Source organism: Rhinoderma darwinii, chromosome 8, assembly GCF_050947455.1.
Source record: "Rhinoderma darwinii isolate aRhiDar2 chromosome 8, aRhiDar2.hap1, whole genome shotgun sequence".
Taxonomy (NCBI): Eukaryota; Metazoa; Chordata; class Amphibia; order Anura; family Rhinodermatidae; genus Rhinoderma; species Rhinoderma darwinii.
The window spans coordinates 113624223-113641360 of NC_134694.1; the positions used below are offsets into that span (position 1 = coordinate 113624223).

At 46.5% G+C, this 17138-nt stretch overlaps 1 protein-coding gene across 1 annotated transcript; it reads right to left on the reverse strand.

The window, feature by feature from the left end:
* Nucleotides 1-1518: 1518 nt before the first annotated feature.
* PPT2 (palmitoyl-protein thioesterase 2) lies at nucleotides 1519-15504 on the reverse strand. Its single transcript, XM_075836435.1, has 9 exons — nucleotides 14122-15504; nucleotides 12650-12823; nucleotides 10954-11110; nucleotides 9626-9721; nucleotides 7610-7717; nucleotides 6018-6101; nucleotides 5768-5852; nucleotides 5635-5689; nucleotides 1519-4529 (listed from the first exon to the last, which is right to left on the reverse strand). Exons 1-9 carry the CDS (start codon nucleotides 14134-14136, stop codon nucleotides 4386-4388), a joined length of 918 nt encoding a protein of 305 aa, XP_075692550.1. The 5' UTR covers nucleotides 14137-15504; the 3' UTR covers nucleotides 1519-4385.
* Between the last annotated feature and the right edge of the window lie 1634 nt (nucleotides 15505-17138).

Here is a 17138-nt window from a genome sequence, read left to right on the forward strand (position 1 = left end):
CAAGAAGTGACATGCTACTTCTTTTTATGCTCCGTTTTTTAAAACAGAGGCGTAAAAAGACGCCCGTATGAACTAAATGCTGTTTTTCCCATTGCTTTCAATGGGCAGATGTTTGTAGTCGTTCAGCTACCGTTTTTTCAGGCGTTTTTTAGGCGTAAACGCCCCAAAATACGCCTGAAAACACTGCATGTGAACATACCCTCAGGGTATGTTCACACGGCTTATTTTCGGCCGTTTTTTGGGCTGTAAATAGCCGAAAAATTGGAAGCAGAACACCTTCAAACACCTGCCCATTGATTTAAATGGGAAAAACAGCGTTCTTTTCCAACGGGCCGTTTTGTTACGCGGCCGTTTTGAAAAACGGCCGCATTTAAAAACACCCACGAATAAGTGCATGTCACTTCTTGAGCCGTTTTTGGAGCGGATTTTCATTGACTATTGAAAAACAGCTCCAAAAACGGCCGTAAAAAACGCAGCGAAAAATGCGAGTTGCTAAAAAAAAAAACGGCTGAAAATCAGCAGATGTTTTCCCTTGAAATCAGCGCCGTATTTTCAGACTTTTTTTTAGTAAGCTGTGTAAACATACACTAAGGGTATGTTCACACGACAGCGTCCGTAACGGCTGAAATTACCGGGATGTTTCCGCCTGAAAACATCCCCGTAATTTCAGCCGTAACGGCATGTGCAGGCGCTTGAACGCCGCGTCCATTACGGACGTAATTGGCGCTGCTATTCATTGGAGTCAATGAATAACGGCTCCAATTACGACCAAACGTCTGCCCATTGCTTTCAATGGGCAGATGTTTGTCAACTTTATTGAGGCGCTATTTTCGTACGTAATTCGGGGCAAAAACGCCCGAATTACGTCCGTAATTAGTGCGTGTGAATGTACCCTAATAGTCACTAAAATGCGGCCATATTACACCCCTATCATATTGCTGCATATCTAGAAAGACTTGAAGAATTGAAGATCTTGCAAAAGCTTTATGGGGGCCAATCCCCTTCTCATTTCATCCTATGTTCACGTATCATGATAAGCAATTGTGCTTTCAAAGCTTTATTTGGGTGGTGGGGGGGGATGGACCTGTTCCCCTCAGGACTAGGGGCAGGTTGTGACTGCTATGGTACCCCTGCACCCCCTATAGATTTCTCGCTGCGGACCATGCTCTATTACAAGGTTGTATAAGATTAGAAAGAAGGGTCTATTTTTTCCTCAGAAACAGCGCCGCTCTGGTCCACAGGCTGTGTCTGTTCTAGGATCCAAGTTGCAATACTAAACACAACCAGTGGACAAGAGTGGCGCTGTTTCTGAAAACAAAAAGGTAGACATAGGCACAAATCAGTGATTTCATTTCAGGCAATCCTTCCTCTTGTTTCTTACGGATGTAGAGGCGAGTCCTCCCCACATCCCCAATAAAGTGCACGTCGTGTCTATCAAACGTCATGGTGACAGGTCCGTGATGAATCAGTCATAGCGCAGTCAGCGTTGGCTTGTAAAACAAATATAAACGTGACCAGTTAAATGCAGAAATGTTTTATTGAACACAACAAACAGCCATAAAAAAGCAGAAATGGGCAGTAAACTCCCTGACGTGTCCCGGCTAACACAATCCCTCGTGTCCAGGAGTGTCAGCTCTTGTGCCTTGGGTACCATATCGGTGCGTCTTCAAGGATTATAAATACATAAATAACCCACGTCCTGAGCTTCCCGGTCCAGTCTTGTGAAAACACGAACCTGACAAACTTTTTAGAAAGGTATAAAAAAAATTGCTGCCCCAATTTCCATTGAGCGGAGGGGACATTGCATTGATGAGGGCTTTTTTTTATTTTTTTGCAGCAAACACAGGGATAGTTCAGCTCCCCGTTCAACTGCTCACACACTGCGGAGGCAACACTGCGGCCAGAGACACCATTCATAACCCCGCTGGATCTGTCAGGTCTTCTATCTGAGGGCAGCATAGAATAGAGGCGGAGATGCTGAGCTCGGGGATATATATATAGTTTTCTATGATTTGATTCACAATTTTCATATTAAAAGCTGCTTAACTGCTGCCAGGAGTTATAGAAAAAGCCTGTGAGTCCTTCTCCCACCCACTCATAGAAAAAGCCTGTGAGTCCTTCTCCCACCCACTCATAGAGAGAGCCTGTGAGTCCTGCTTCCCCCAAACACACATAGAGAAAGCCTGTGAGTCCTGCTTCTCCCGCAAACATATAGAGAGAGCCTGTGAGTCCTTCTTCTCCTGCAAACATATAGAGAGAGTTTGTGAGTCCTGCTTCTCCTGCAAACATATAGAGAGAGCCTGTGAGTCCTGCTTCTCCTGCAAACATATAGAGAGCCTGTGAGTCCTGCTTTTTGAGTTCAGCTTTTTACATACTGGATCAAGCCTCCCTCTACCCTATGCTGCCCCCTGTTCGGATTCCTGACAGATCCCCTATAATAGTCTTCATTGAAATAAAATTAATCACAGTTAACACTTTCACAACCATTTTTTATCCCTCCGCATCTAAAATAAAAAACTAAGCATCTTTTTAAAGTCAATTAAAAAAATAAAATCTCCTACCGTTTGGAGTATACAGCTCATTTACAGAGCTGCGGACATGGCTACAAACAAAACCTGTCGTGTTACTCGGTGTTCTCTAACCCTTCTAGATATGTATCACTACTACCTCTGCGTATAAAAAAAAATAAAAATGGTTGGAATGGTGTACACAGCTGACTGTGTGGCCACCTGTACGACGTAATGGGACCCAGAACTATTTATTCATATACACTATATGGCCACTATTAGAGACCCCGGAGCTTCCTTGTATGGAAATTAGACACGTCACCCCGGAGGAAAAACAAAGACAAGCGAGTAGGTTTTCTGTGGATCAATTTCTGTTTAAATCCACATTAGAATGTGAAAATCGAGCGACTTCGGACGAGGCACGGTCATCGGTGCGAGACTAACCGGGGGCCGGTATTAAAAATAAACTGCCAACCTTGTGGGGTTTTCTCGTGCATTGGTGTGGACAGTTTACTAAGAATGGTGAGATCGAGTAAAAACATCAAGCGAAAAGGGGTCAGAGGAGGATGTGAAGAATCGTTCTTGCGTGCAGGCGCTGCACAGTCAAGCAAACCACAGCCGAATACAACGCTGGTGCCCCGACTGGCGAGTCCGAACGCACAACTCGTCGTTCCTCAGCACTGATGGCTATAACAGCAGACGACCAGTGCGAGAGCCATTGCTGTCTAAGGGAAACAGAAAAACAAGACTCCGGTGGGCAAAAGAGCGCAAAATAAGATCACAGAGCAGTGGAAAACATTGCCTGTCAAATGAATACAGGTATATCCGTGGCGCCATGCTGACGGGAGGGTCAGACTTTGGCGCAGGCAGCATGAATCAATGAACCGTTCCTGTCAGTTGTGAACAGTTCAGGCTGGTGGAGTGATGTTTTCTTGGTGCACCCTGGCTTCTTTGATACCAGTGGGGCTTACCTTCGCATCGTGGCCGACCAAGTCCATCGCTTCATGGCCGCTATTTACCCCATGACAGAGGGACGCTTTACAAGCAACTGCGAGACGCGATCCTGTCCGCACGAGCCGATATTCCTGCAGAACGACTTAATCACCGCGTGGAATCTGTCACGACGAATTGCTGCGGCTCCGAAGGTCAAAGGAGGTCCAACACGCTACTAGATGGGGGGTCTCTAATGGAGTGGCCATTCAGTGTACATGTTATATAATATATATATATATACACCCACCCACAATCGGTTACTATTGGATCATCTCACAAATTGTCTACTCTACAGTATGTAAGAGCCAAGTATGGTGTTTGTGTACCATGAAGATCCCACGACTTCAGCACCCAAAAGTCCATGGGCCAAGAAGACACTTAGTAAACGTTCCTTTGTCTGCCCATGAAGGGACGATAAAAAGCACCCTGTTAGCCCAAAATGTGACAGCAGTGGATTGGCGGCGGAGGTAGAGGATCCCTGTTTGTTCTGTATGTACTTCTTTAAGAATAGACCACCCCCACCCCCCCCCATTGTGCAAACAGTTTCCTAAAATTCATCTTTCATTGTTAAAAAAAGGATACAAACAGAAAACATTCCGCCTTCCAGAAAGTCAGGTTGGGGGGGGGGGGGGGGGGGTTTAAAAGTACCCGATATCCTTCCACAGCTACAGACTGGAGACTAATGCTGGGAGGTAAAAACAGCAGCCTACAGTGTGTGGGAGGTCTGGGGTGGAGTAAGTCCCTGGAGTGACCGGAGCAGCGGACCAAACCACGACAGACAGGGGAAGATGAACACTGAGGTGTCATGAGTCCAGGTCAATCCGCATTAGATTGGAGGGAGAAGACGAGAGGCGTCATCTAATCCCTCTGTAGAGCGCCGCGCCGTTAGGTCAGCCACTTCTCGATGCATTCGTTGAAAACGGTCTCGTTGGAGTGCCACATTGTGTGCATGACGTCAGGCACAGAGTAAACAGCGACGGCTCCTCTTTTGTCCATTGTACGTAGACCAAAGCTGTCATCCTGATACACCTGAGAGGAACAAGAAGGGGGGAAAATATAAAAATGACAGAAAAGTCATCATTTCTTGCTCTCAGTTTGCCTGAAGCCTTAAGGAAACCTCTTCCTGTCCAATTGTGCTGCTCACACAGGTGCATGGCTTGTTACAGTGTGTCAGGTCTCTTTTATAACTAGTCCTGCAACTGCGTGAGCAGGACAGTACAGGCTCTGGATAGAAAACAAGAATATTTTCATTCACTAACAGCAAGCAGAGGTCTTGACAAGGGTGAGGCATTAAAACAAATTATCAGAAAGTTTCAGAACTGTTCCTTATATAATGATTAAAGGGGTATTCCTATCTCTGTATATCCACAGGATATGACATAAATGTCCGACAGATGTGGGTCCCCCCTCTGGAACCTGCACCTATCTCTAGAAAGGGCCCCTGACCCCCATCCTAGCTTGTCCGGATCTTGCCGCTCGTCAGGCCACGGTCTGATGAGGTGGCTGGCGCTTGGCTGTTTCCGTACTCCCGACCACCTCGCATGGAGACGGTCATAAATACAAGTCCCTTTACAATATGGTAGATTACAGATGCATTATTAATACTGAACTAGGGGGCGCAATGACATCACTATAACATATAAGCCCCTCCCCCTGCGCAGCCTCTAAACCATTCTTGGGGTCACATGACACTTCCCTGCAGCCCTGACTCCTAATGCTGGCCATAGATATTAGAGGAAAGCCAGACCGTCCCCCGATGTCGGCTGTCACGGCAAACTAAGATTTGACATTTTGGACTTTTCCTTGTCCAATCCTGCAGTTCCACAGAGATAAACGGAGTCTCAGGTGTCTGACAGCCGCTTATCTCATCTTATATTTATAGGACAAGCATATTTGAATGGTTTTCACCATGCCCGATCCTTTGTTGCCCCTCTTTTAATTGAAATAAACATGCATGCTTGGCCAAGGTGAGCTACATGTATAAGGTGGCACACACGGGGCATCAAATGTGTATGGCTGGCATAGAAAACCAGAAAAGTCTGGATAAGAAGTTGAGGGGAGGGGCTAATTGAGATGATCTTCATTGGTCATTTCATGGACATAAGTACTCCCGTTAGTTTTTGATAGGACGAACCTTCTGCCGTTTCATTTCCAGCACCGTCTCATTTTCATCGTAGAATCCAAAGTGGCTGAAAAGACAAAAAGTGGCGACATGAGAGGACGCTAGATGTACAGCTATACACTCACAAGCCACGACCTCGCCGTACCTGGACTCCCACGGTGTGATGACGCCATCACTGGGACCGCCAATAAGGACTAACTGGCGAAGACGCAGGAAGTTTTTCTTCCAATCTGTGGGGGAGGGGAGTGTGAAAATCAATTCTTGTACAGGCAGAGGGACACATCACATACAAGATGCTGGACGCAGACGGTAGAAATAAAGGATTCATGTGTCATTTAGGGGACCCCGTGGAGACTTATGGGGTGGCTTTTTCTCCATATTACAAGCGCAATTACCTGTTGTGTTCGGTTCTGGCCTTTCGGAGTTTATAGGCGCTAAGAAATCGCTGCTATTGATGTACATGTCGTGGTGATGTGGATCTGAAAAGAGAAAAATCTACATTTAAAAATTGACTTTTGTTTTTTCCAGAATCCCTGGTTTACAAATAATTTCTATAAAGCTTTGAATAAAAAAATAAAAAAAAATTACATTCATTCAACTACTAAAAATCTGAAAACAATATCCAAAAAAATACCCCAAAAAATCCTTTAATCCGGCATCCATGAGACCTGTTATGGGATAGTACTGGATCATGAGATATTCACACGGAGTTTTTTGGCGCCGATTTGGATGCGGAAACCGCGTTGGAACCAAAAAGGCCCAAATTGTGCTCCATTAATTGCAAATGGGAGAGGAAAAAAAAAAAAAAAAAAAAAAAAAAAAAGAAAAGTGGTGCGCTCTTTCCTCAAACCGTTATCCCCTCTGACCCTCCCATTGAAATCAATGGGAGGCAGAAAAAACCTGCGGCGCTCGTTTTAAACTTTAAAAAAAAAAAAAAAAAAAAAAAGCGTCAAAATAACGCCGGCAATTCAAAATCTGCCTCAAAATTCCTGAAGGCGTTTTGAGGCAGATTTTTTCTGCCTGCAAAAAGAAACCCTGTGTGAATTAAACCCAAGGGTTGAGAACCTACGGCAGGAAAGTTTAAAGTAAACCAAAAAAAAAATTCTCATATGCTTGTAAAATTCTTCTAGATTAAATTGCAGGCTGTGCCAGATTATCAGACTTTCTGGACGATCTCATGTCGGATGAAAGGAATTTACCGTAATATTATAGTTGCCCTCTTTTTGGATTGGTTAAAATCAAAATGCAACAGACCCTGCACGGTGTGACCCCGGCGTCCTTATCGGGAGGGCCACCCCCTAAATATCTTAAAGAGGCTCTGTCACCAGATTTTGCAACCCCTATCTGCTATTGCAGCAGATCGGCGCTGCAATGTAGATTACAGTAACGTTTTTATTTTTAAAAAACGAGCATTTTTGGCCAAGTTATGACCATTTTTGTAATTATGCAAATGAGGCTTGCAAAAGTCCAAGTGGGTGTGTTTAAAAGTAAAAGTCCAAGTGGGCGTGTATTATGTGCGTACATCGGGGCGTTTTTAATACTTTCACTAGCTGGGCGCTCTGATGAGAAGTAACATCCTCTTCTCTTCAGAACGCCCAGCTTCTGGCAGTGCAGATCTGTGACGTCACTCACAGGTCCTGCATCGTGACGGCCACATCGGCAGCAGAGGCTACAGTTGATTCTGCAGCAGCATCAGCGTTTGCAGGTAAGATCGACTTACCTGCAAACGCTGATGCTGCTGCAGAATCAACTGTAGCCTCTGGTGCCGATGTGGCCGTCACGATGCAGGACCTATGAGTGACGTCACAGATCTGCACTGTCACAAGCTGGGCGTTCTGAAGAGAAGAGGATGTTACTTCTCATCAGAGCGCCCAGCTAGTGAAAGTATTAAAAACGCCCCGATGTCCAAAGAAGACGGCCCCTTAAAAAACTGACTTGTGTGACCTCCACTCTTCACGTCGCTGCCATGGGCGGGCGGATATCTTACCGTTCCAGAAATTGCAGATGGAGATGCCCTGACCAAACTGCGTGTAGCAGAATCTGTAGAGATTGGATTTCACATACGTGGGGAACAAATACCGCAGATAATCTGTGTCTGGAACATGAAAGCAAGTCCGTTATTATACATACAATCCATCACGACACAAGTCAGCGCTGCTCTTTATTCCGGACATATAAAAGATAACGGCTCTGAGTGAATGGGTTTAATTATGCTGGTTACATGCGGCAACAATTTAAAGGGGAAGTACGCCCAAAATCTGATCTTCTGACATCTTTGTCTATGACATATCAGAAGACCATGGCTTGATAGACTTTCCCTTTAAGGGATGACACGGCAACCAAGGTTATTATATGATCTATTATTTATACAGAAGCAAAATTGCTTGGTATTACACGGCATTATTACACTTCACGTTTTACACAGAGCGGCTATCTGCTGCGGTCAGACATCTCCTGCTGTGTATATATATATATATATATATGTTGTATATTATATTAATAATACATGTGTTCCTTCCCAGCATAAAACGGTCATTAGAGACTCATCTGTGACCCGTTATAGATCTGCAGAACAATCAGGCTTCGTTATTAAGGCAAGTTCTTCATTTAACCCTTTAGTGGTCGTCCTATTTTGGGCCTTAAAGTCTATGTAGACCTTTGAAAGGCAATTTAATTTATTTTATTTTTTTTAATAAAAAAGGTCAGTCCGCGTGATTGGCGCAACTTTCTCAATAGTTTTTATTTTAAAAAAAAATTGTTTTTGAGATTCTCTATACAGAGCAGCCGTATCGTTGGTTATTACCTGAATCCGTCAGTCCGCGGACACACAGGATCTATCACATCTAAGTCATGAACTGTCAGAGATATGCCGGACCCGCGGACCCGACGGGAACAGGATTTAGCAAAAGATACAGCTGTTCTGTATAGAGAATACAGAGCAGCTGTATCTAAAAAAAAACTAAAAATATTTTTTTATTAAAAACTATTTAGAAAGTTGCACTAATCACGCGGACTGACCTGTTTATGCCTTTTAAAGGTTTACATAGCCTTTAATGACTAAAAGGGTTATCCGGGATGTGAACATTTTTTTATTTGGGGCTGGAAACAAAATAAATAAACCTATACTGACCTATCCTTGCCTCCGGCGATCCAGCGCGTTGGTCTGGCGCACGTCTGATTTTACACTCGTGTGAATGGGGCCTCAAACAGCCGGGATCGGAAGTACCCCCGCTCCCAGCCACTACAGCGAGAGCCCAGATGTCATTACACAGCCGGGCACCTGCTCTACATGCGACGAAACACCCGTGCCGAGTGTCATCCACAGTGCTGTAAAAAGTTGGTGCTGTAAAATAGGGCCCCTTAATGACCGTAATAAAAATCTCTTGGATGTCCTAATAAAACTTCAAGGGGTATGAGATCAGGAAAAAGCTCAGCATTTTCTCCAAAACAGCACCACTCTTGTGCGTAGGCCGTATCTGGTATTGCAGATCAGCTCCATTCAAGTGAATACTGCAATACCAAACACAGCCCATAGACAAGGTGGTGCTGGCCTGTCAAACTAGTGCGTGCCATTTTACCCACTGAATGCCCTCCTAGAACAGGTGCTGTATTCTAATCAGACAATTCTGATTGAGAGATCCACGTGGTTCACGTAACACAGAAAACATAACTGTGTTTTTCCATAGGAGAAGTTTTAGAACGTTTCCTAGAACTGATGTTTAAAAGGAAAACTCCGGGCAAAACTGATAAACTGTATTATGTCTAGTGCAGGACGGAGATTGAAAGATTCCGGTGTCATGCCCCTCCCACTCAGCCCCAACACATCATTTCACACTGTATCGGTTTTGCCTGTAGTGTTCCTTTAAACATCCAGTTCTAGGAAACGTTCCCAAAACGGCTCCCATGGACAAATGCAATTGTGATTTTTTTCATGCACCGAGGGCAACGTCATATGGATGCTACAAGTTGATCGTCATATTGATTACAAGTAAACGAGTCTGACCTCCATACTGTCCCATCTGAGGAGAGGACAGCGAGATGAACGTGTCCACGTTGTGGTCTGGTATAGTCTCCAAGAGCCCCCGACAGATCAGTCCTCCTGCAGACAGAGGGAGACAAGGCATGTATGAAACATAAATGTTAAGAAGACCAGATCGAGGCGAAGGACGGCGACGATACGGTCGTCTGACGCTGGCCAAACACACGATGTAGATGTTCAACCTATAGCGCTCTCCCGCAAACAGTTTATATTTGGGAACGTTGAATCGGTATGTAACATCCAGCAGTGATAAGCGTCTGACAGTTCCCCTTTGGCGCCGCTTATCTCAGGGGAAACAATAGGATTGGACAGGTTGACGGGTCCCCGTTTCCTCACCTGACAGTAGACGTCAGTTTGCTGTACACAATAAACGTAAGATTGGTTGCGGGATTTAGTAGGATAGCCAGGGCATGCTGTAAGCTGTGCAGGCAGCTATACAGGGGGCATCACCATGCCAGTCTTATATAATACTCCGGTCTAACGGCAGCTGTCAGATGGCCTTTTAAGGCACCACCTACTGTCCTGACATGATATATGTGTATATGGAGAGGTGGAGTTATTGTGTTCATGTTTCTAGGCGTATCCACGTGACCTGTCAGATGACTGTGAATTTAGGAATGAGATTACCCTGAAGAACTGGATGTCTGAGCCGCCACGTGATGCACAGAGGCAAAGAGAAAAAAAAAAAACGGAATAACGCCCCCGTGTATGAGAGTCAGCCGGGTCTACTTCATGCATCAGAGGATCATTAGTGGTCATGTGATGGGTTAGAAGGCGGAGCCGGAGCGAGCAGGAAAAGGTTCGAAGGCATCAATCACCTCTATGGTAATCCCTACTAGACCGCTAATCTCTAATCTCCCAGGAATGGTCGCAGAAGCTGGAAAGCCAAAGGTTGGCGATCATGGGTTTAAAGGGTCCGTCCACCCACTAACACCATTAGGATTATTCCATAGGCGACAATGGACGCCAATGAACCCATCCCCGGGACAGGTTGTCTATAGACTACAATGATAGGCGTTATTAGTTTTACTAACTCTGCAGCGCCGGCTCTCATATGCACTGACAAACTGCATGTGCCCACTACTGAATAACGCTAAGGGGCTGGCAGTATTAGGGCACCAGTGACAGATGACCTTTAAATCGACCCTTACACAAGTCCTGGGGATGGCAACTCTTAATGTAAAGCTCATTAGATATAGATTATTGAATGGAAAACTAATGCTAGTCGTGAGAAGTGATGCCATCACTGGGTATGAGGTCTGCTGCAGGATGCTGGGTGCAGTAGTCCTCACCTTGTGAATAACATATCAGGTGAACGCCTTCCTTTCCAGCATTCTGCATTATCGGGTAGATCACCTCCCGGAATCCCATCACTTGTTTCCAGAGGGGCTGCAGACTCGCCCTGTGGTCAAACAAGTCCAGCACGGAGATATTGGTGCCCGGGTGAGACTGCGGTCAGAAAAAAGGGAAGTCACATGAAAGTCAGACGCCGGCTAGCAGATTCCACTTTACTGATTGTCTTAAGAACACGAGTCCTGCAGCTCCCTAATAATCCCCAACATGCAGCCATGGCAGGATCCCACGCCACTCTAATGAAGCCATCACTGGTACCAGCCTCAGAAATGCCCAGCTGCACCCAGCCCCTCCTTATACATGCCAAAGAGCCCCCATGCTCATATATCCAAGCGAGCCTCCATCTTCACACATGCCAGAGCCCCCGATCTTCAGAAGTGTAAGAGCGCCCCCATCCTCAAATATGCCAGTGAGTTTTCACCCTTATAAATGGCAAAGAGCTCTGACACCAGCTATGCCAGCCTCCCTTCTCATAGGTACACCATCTATGCCAGCCTCTCTTCTCATAGGTACACCTGCTATGCCAGGCTCCCTTCTCATAGGTACACCATCTATGCCAGCCTCTCTTCTCATAGGTACACCATCTATGCCAGCCTCTCTTCTCATAGGTACACCTGCTATGCCAGCCTCTCTTCTCATAGGTACGCCAACTATGCCAGCCTCTCTTCTCATAGGTACAACAACTATGTCAGCCTCTCTTCTCATAGGTACAACTATGCAGCCTCTCTTCTCATAGGTACAACAACTATGCAGCCTCTCTTCTCATAGGTACAACAACTATGTCAGCCTCTCTTCTCATAGGTACAACAACTATGCCAGGCTTTCCTCATAGGTACACCAACTATGCCAGCCTCTCTTCTCATAGGTACAACAACTATGCCAGCCTCTCCTCATAGGTACAACAACTATGCCAGGCTTTCCTCATAGGTACACCAACTATGCCAGCCTCCCTTCTCATAGGTACACCAACTATGCCAGCCTCCCTTCTCATAGGTACACCAACTATGCCAACCTCTCTTCTCATAGGTACACCATCTATGCCAGCCTCTCTTCTCATAGGTACACCATCTATGCCAGCCTCTCTTCTCATAGGTACACCAACTATGCCAGCCTCCCTTCTCATAGGTACACCAACTATGCCAGTCTCCCTTCTCATAGGTACACCATCTATGCCAGTCTCCCTTCTCTTAGGTACACCAACTATGCCAGCCTCCCTTCTCATAGGTACACCATCTATGCCAGTCTCCCTTCTCATAGGTACACCATCTATGCCAGTCTCCCTTCTCATAGGTACACCAACTATGCCAGCCTCCCTTCTCATAGGTACACCAACTATGCCAGCCTCTCTTCTCATAGGTACACCATCTATGCCAGCCTCTCTTCTCATAGGTACACCAGCTATGCAGCCTCCCTTCTCATAGGTACACCATCTATGCCAGTCTCCCTTCTCATTAGGTACACCAACTATGCCAGCCTCCCTTCTCATAGGTATAGCAGCTGTGCCAGCCTCCCCTCACACAGCACACCCGCTGAGCATGCCCTCCTTCCTGACACATTGCTTCATCTCGCACATACAATTAGTTCCATACCGGTAACAGATCCTGCAGTACTCTCCGCGCTGCCCCCTCCTCTTACCTTGTTAATGTACTCCACCAGATATTTGAAGTTGGCAGAACTGTCAAAAAGGCCGTGGACCAGGATAACCGGCTTGTATCCATGTGTGGTGTCCGTTAACCAGAGCAGGAGGGGCACGAAGAAGAAGAGTGTTGGCACTGCCAAGCGGCACGTTCCTGCCATGTCTAAAGTCACCTATAAACAAACAGAGAGATGTTATGATGGTGGAGAGCGGCACGTGAGATGGCAGTGCCCGCTTATGTCTGATGAGTCAGGAGCACACATAGCTGTGACATAGGCACCGAGGCATCTGTGACGTGAGACACTACATCCCTGCCCTCCTGTCACATCGTCAGTTCCCACATGTCCAGAGGGGGCGCTCTCCCTCCTCATCTCTCCATCACATCATTTCATCAGCTTGTCAAGTGACCGGAGAGAAAGATCACAATGTCCGATTAACTCCCTGTAAACCGCAGAGCGCGCCAAAGTCACCCATCCCCCATTAACCCCTAACCAACCATACTCTGGTGCTCCATTAACCCATTATTTACATTTTAAGGTAAACAAAAAAACACTCCGGATGTATTAACCCATAACGTGCCATGGTTTCCCTCCCTGTCCTGCCATATCGTTAACCCATTACCTGCCGCAAGCGGACGAACACACCGCATGTACATAACCGTATTAACCCTTTATGTGTTAGGATTTAGGAGGAAAAACGCACCTGTCTGTACGCTAACCCTTTAAATGCCATACGCGCTGGCCCGATATATAGGAATAGCCATGGCGTTAACCCCTTACCTTCTTCCAGTGATCCCACAATTCCACAGGTCCCCATATTAACCCATTACTTTACACAGCTTTGACCTACTCGTCCCATCCATCCATTAACCCTCTACTTGCTGCATGCCAGTATGAACCCATTATGTGCCACACTAGATTCCCAACAGCAGCCCTGCAGGCGCATTAACCCTTCCCTCTCCGTGATACATGAATACTCTTCCTGCATTAACCCATTACTTGCTGGGACAAGAAACTTCGCGCCCGTTTTGCCATCTTTACCTGGTTTGTACCCCTCGTGTACCCTATTAACCCTTACTTGGCACGAAAGAAAACACTCACACCTTTTAGCTTGTAGCGAGCATTTGTATGCCATCACGGTCGATAGCAGAAGACGTGTTCTAGCCCTTTAAATTTACATGATATAATGCAGCGGATGGGTTTATGTTATTATGACTTTCTGTAAGGTCCTTAATTAAGGGACTGGTCCATAAACAGTAAACCCCGTGTTTTCTGCTCCCTATACCAGGTCCGACCCACAAAAAACTGATAATACAACCGACCTATAATCCTGTAATTCTGGATTAGGGAATCTGTGCTACAACCCAAACCCTGGAAATCACTAGAGAAAGGGTTAAACTGGACAATAAAGGGAAATGATAGGAAATCTCACGGGAAAACATAAGAGACAGACACAAGCGCTCTGATCTTACTCTCTGTCGTCTCATTCTCCTCTTGGGATGCGAGCGGTCTCTTGGTATTTTTCCTTCTCTCCGGCTGTCTCATTCTGGTGTCCGGTCCTGGACACCTAGCACGGCATGGCTGCCCCCCACCACCACATGGACCCTTCCCCCTTATCCTGGTCAGCACTGTGTGGCGGTCTCAGATCTCTCACCCTGTGGTCACAATATCAGATGTCTCTCTCTAGCAGAGTACTTTGAGCACTCTCTTAACCCCTTGTTCTATTCCCTTCCCACAATCTCACGCTCCCTCTGCTGTCTCACACTGTGACTGTCTCTTACCTATCACCCTGTGGTCTCTCTATCACACACTATGAGGAGTACTTTGAGCACTCTCTTAGACCCTGGTTCTATTGCCGCTCTCTCTGCAGTCTCACACTACGTGACAGTCTCTTATCTACCACCCAGTAATTACAGTATCGGATGTCTATTTCTAGCAGTCACTCTCTTAGCCCCTTGTCCTATTCTCTCTCCCTGCAGTCTGACTTTCCCTTGTGCTGTCTCTTTCCCCAGTTCCTGAAATCTCTTCCAGTTCCCTGAAGTCCCTCATTCCAGTCCCTTTTGTGCTCTCTTTTCTGTGCAGTCTCCTTGAACTGCACTAGTTATAGGTATTTACTCTATGTGTGTGCTGTCTCACAGGCTGCAGTCTCTTTTCTCTGCTCTCTATGTGTGTGCTGTCTCACAGGCTGCAGTCTCTTTTCTCTGCTCTCTATGTGTGCGCTGTCTCACAGGCTGCAGTCTCTTTTCTCTGCTCTCTATGGTCAGTGACTGTCTCTCCCTCCCTCCCTTGTTTACACTGACTGCAGTCAGCAGATGCTCAGCGTAGGCCACGCCCCCTTAGTCATTGCGTCACGTCCGTCCGCTGCTATCCTTCTGCCTGTAGGGCTTCCTTAGCAACCAGGTCTTAGCAACCGCTCCCTACAGCATAAGAATGAGAGCGGTGATAGATAATGCGAGCGGGGAAACACAGTTATCAGAGAGACCCCCATCGAGCAATAAACATGTGCACTTGATGCATTCTTACAGTCAGAAATAAACCTTCCCCCTCAGATTCCCCCATAACAGTGTCAGCCACAGATTCCCCCATAACAGTGTGCCAGCCACAGATGTCCCCATAACAGTGTGCCAGCCACAGATGTCCCCATAACTGTGTGTAACCCACAGATGTCCCCATAACAGTGTGTCACCCACAGATGTCCCTATAACAGTGCGTCAACCCCAGGTACCCCCATAACAGTGTGTCATCCACAGATGTCCCCATAACACTATCATCTACAAATTTCCTAACAGTGTGTCGGCCACAGATCCACATAACAATGTGGAATCCACAGATGTCCCCATAACAGTGTGTCAGTTACAAATGTCCCCATAACAGTGTGTCTGCCACAGATTCCCCCCCCCCCCCCCCATAACTGTGTGGCAGCCACAGATGTCCTGTTGCTGGGACCCCTGACAATCATCTGACATCAAGTGTTCATTTTCCCTGCAACACCACCACAGGGACATATAGGTATTACACCGTTACCATTGAAATCAGTGGACTATCTGTGTATTGCATGGACATGCCGGGACCTCCTGAGCCAGAGACCATTTTTTCTCTGGTGAAATTAAAAATTGTTTTTCAAACCCATTCAACCCCTTTAAGACGTTAATTACAGTCTATAGGCGACTTATGATCACAGATCTGCTATAAACGCTGGATTTCGTAAATGATTGAGATGCGGCGCAAACGGTCGCATGACGCCATGTCTTATAGCAATGCATACAGAAATCCATATAATGGGTCCAGCCTTCAACTAACCCATAGTTACCAACGGTACCGATTTTCGACGGACTGTCGCGCGAACCAGACTGCAAAATCACAGTAGAAGTGTTAAGGGGGGTTTCCAGCCACTAAAAATTGATGGCCTATCCTCAGGATAAACCATCAATAATTGATAGGTCAGGGTTCGGCTCCTAGGAGCGCCGCCGATCAGCTGTTTTGAAGGGGCCGCAGCGCTCGTTCGAGCGCTGCTTCCCCTTCATTTCTTCTTGCTCACTGTGAATCCTCAGCACACATGTAGCGGCGATCCACAGATATTGCAGCGTCATCTTATTCACTTCCATGGGAGAAGGCGGCTGTAATACCTGTGAATCGCCGCTAAATTCGTGTCGAATGTTCACAGTGAACAAGAAGAAATGAAGGGGAAGCAGCGCTCGCTCGTACCCCCTTCAAAACAGCTGATCGGCGAGGGTCCCGAAAGTCGGACCCTGACCCATCAGCTATTGATGGCCTATCCCGAGGATAGGCCATCAATTTTTAGTGGCTGGAAAACTCCTTAAGGCTATGTTCACACGGAGTATTTTGGGGGAGGAATATCTGCCTCAAAGTTCCAAACGGAATTTTGAGGCAGATATTCCTCCCCCAAAATACTCCGTGTGAACAGCAATTATCGGGCCGTTTTTCGCCCGCGGCCATTGAGCGCCGCAGGCATAAAACAGCGAGATATACGCTTTCTCCTGCCTCCCATTGAAGTCAATGGGAGGTCGGAGGCGGAAGCGCCCGAAGATAGGGCATGTCGCTTCTTTTTCCCGCGAGGCAGTTTTACTGCTCGCGGGAAAAAGACGCCGACGCCTCCCATTGAAATCAATGGGAGGCGTTCTCGGGCCGTTTCTGCCTAGTTTTGTGACGCGGTTTCCGCGTCAAAAAACTCGGCAAAATACCCCGTGTGAACATAGCCTTAAATCTATTTGTTGAAAATGTCAGGATCGGGATGGGAAGACGGGAGTATAACACCGGAGGAGGGAATGTACTGAAGAACTAAAAATTTTTTCCATGGAGACCCGGCCGTATGAATGAATGCTTTGATTTATTTACATGACTCCATGATGTGATGGAATTGTGGAAGAAGCAGCTGAGATTAAACCCATGCGGGTCATAAATGAAGGAAAAGCGCGGTCCTGAACACACGCAATTCTTCTACAGGGAAATACAAGCATAATGGCTGGAC

What these genes read in the sequence shown, in the direction of transcription:
- PPT2 (XM_075836435.1), bottom strand. An exon ending in CATCTGCAATTTCTGGAACG is followed by an intron (nt 6,102 to 7,609) that starts GTAAGATATCCG and finishes TTCTCTTTTCAG; the next exon opens with ATCCACATCACCACGACATG. An exon ending in TGGAAATGAAACGGCAGAAG is followed by an intron (nt 4,530 to 5,634) that starts GTTCGTCCTATC and finishes TGTTCCTCTCAG; the next exon opens with GTGTATCAGGATGACAGCTT.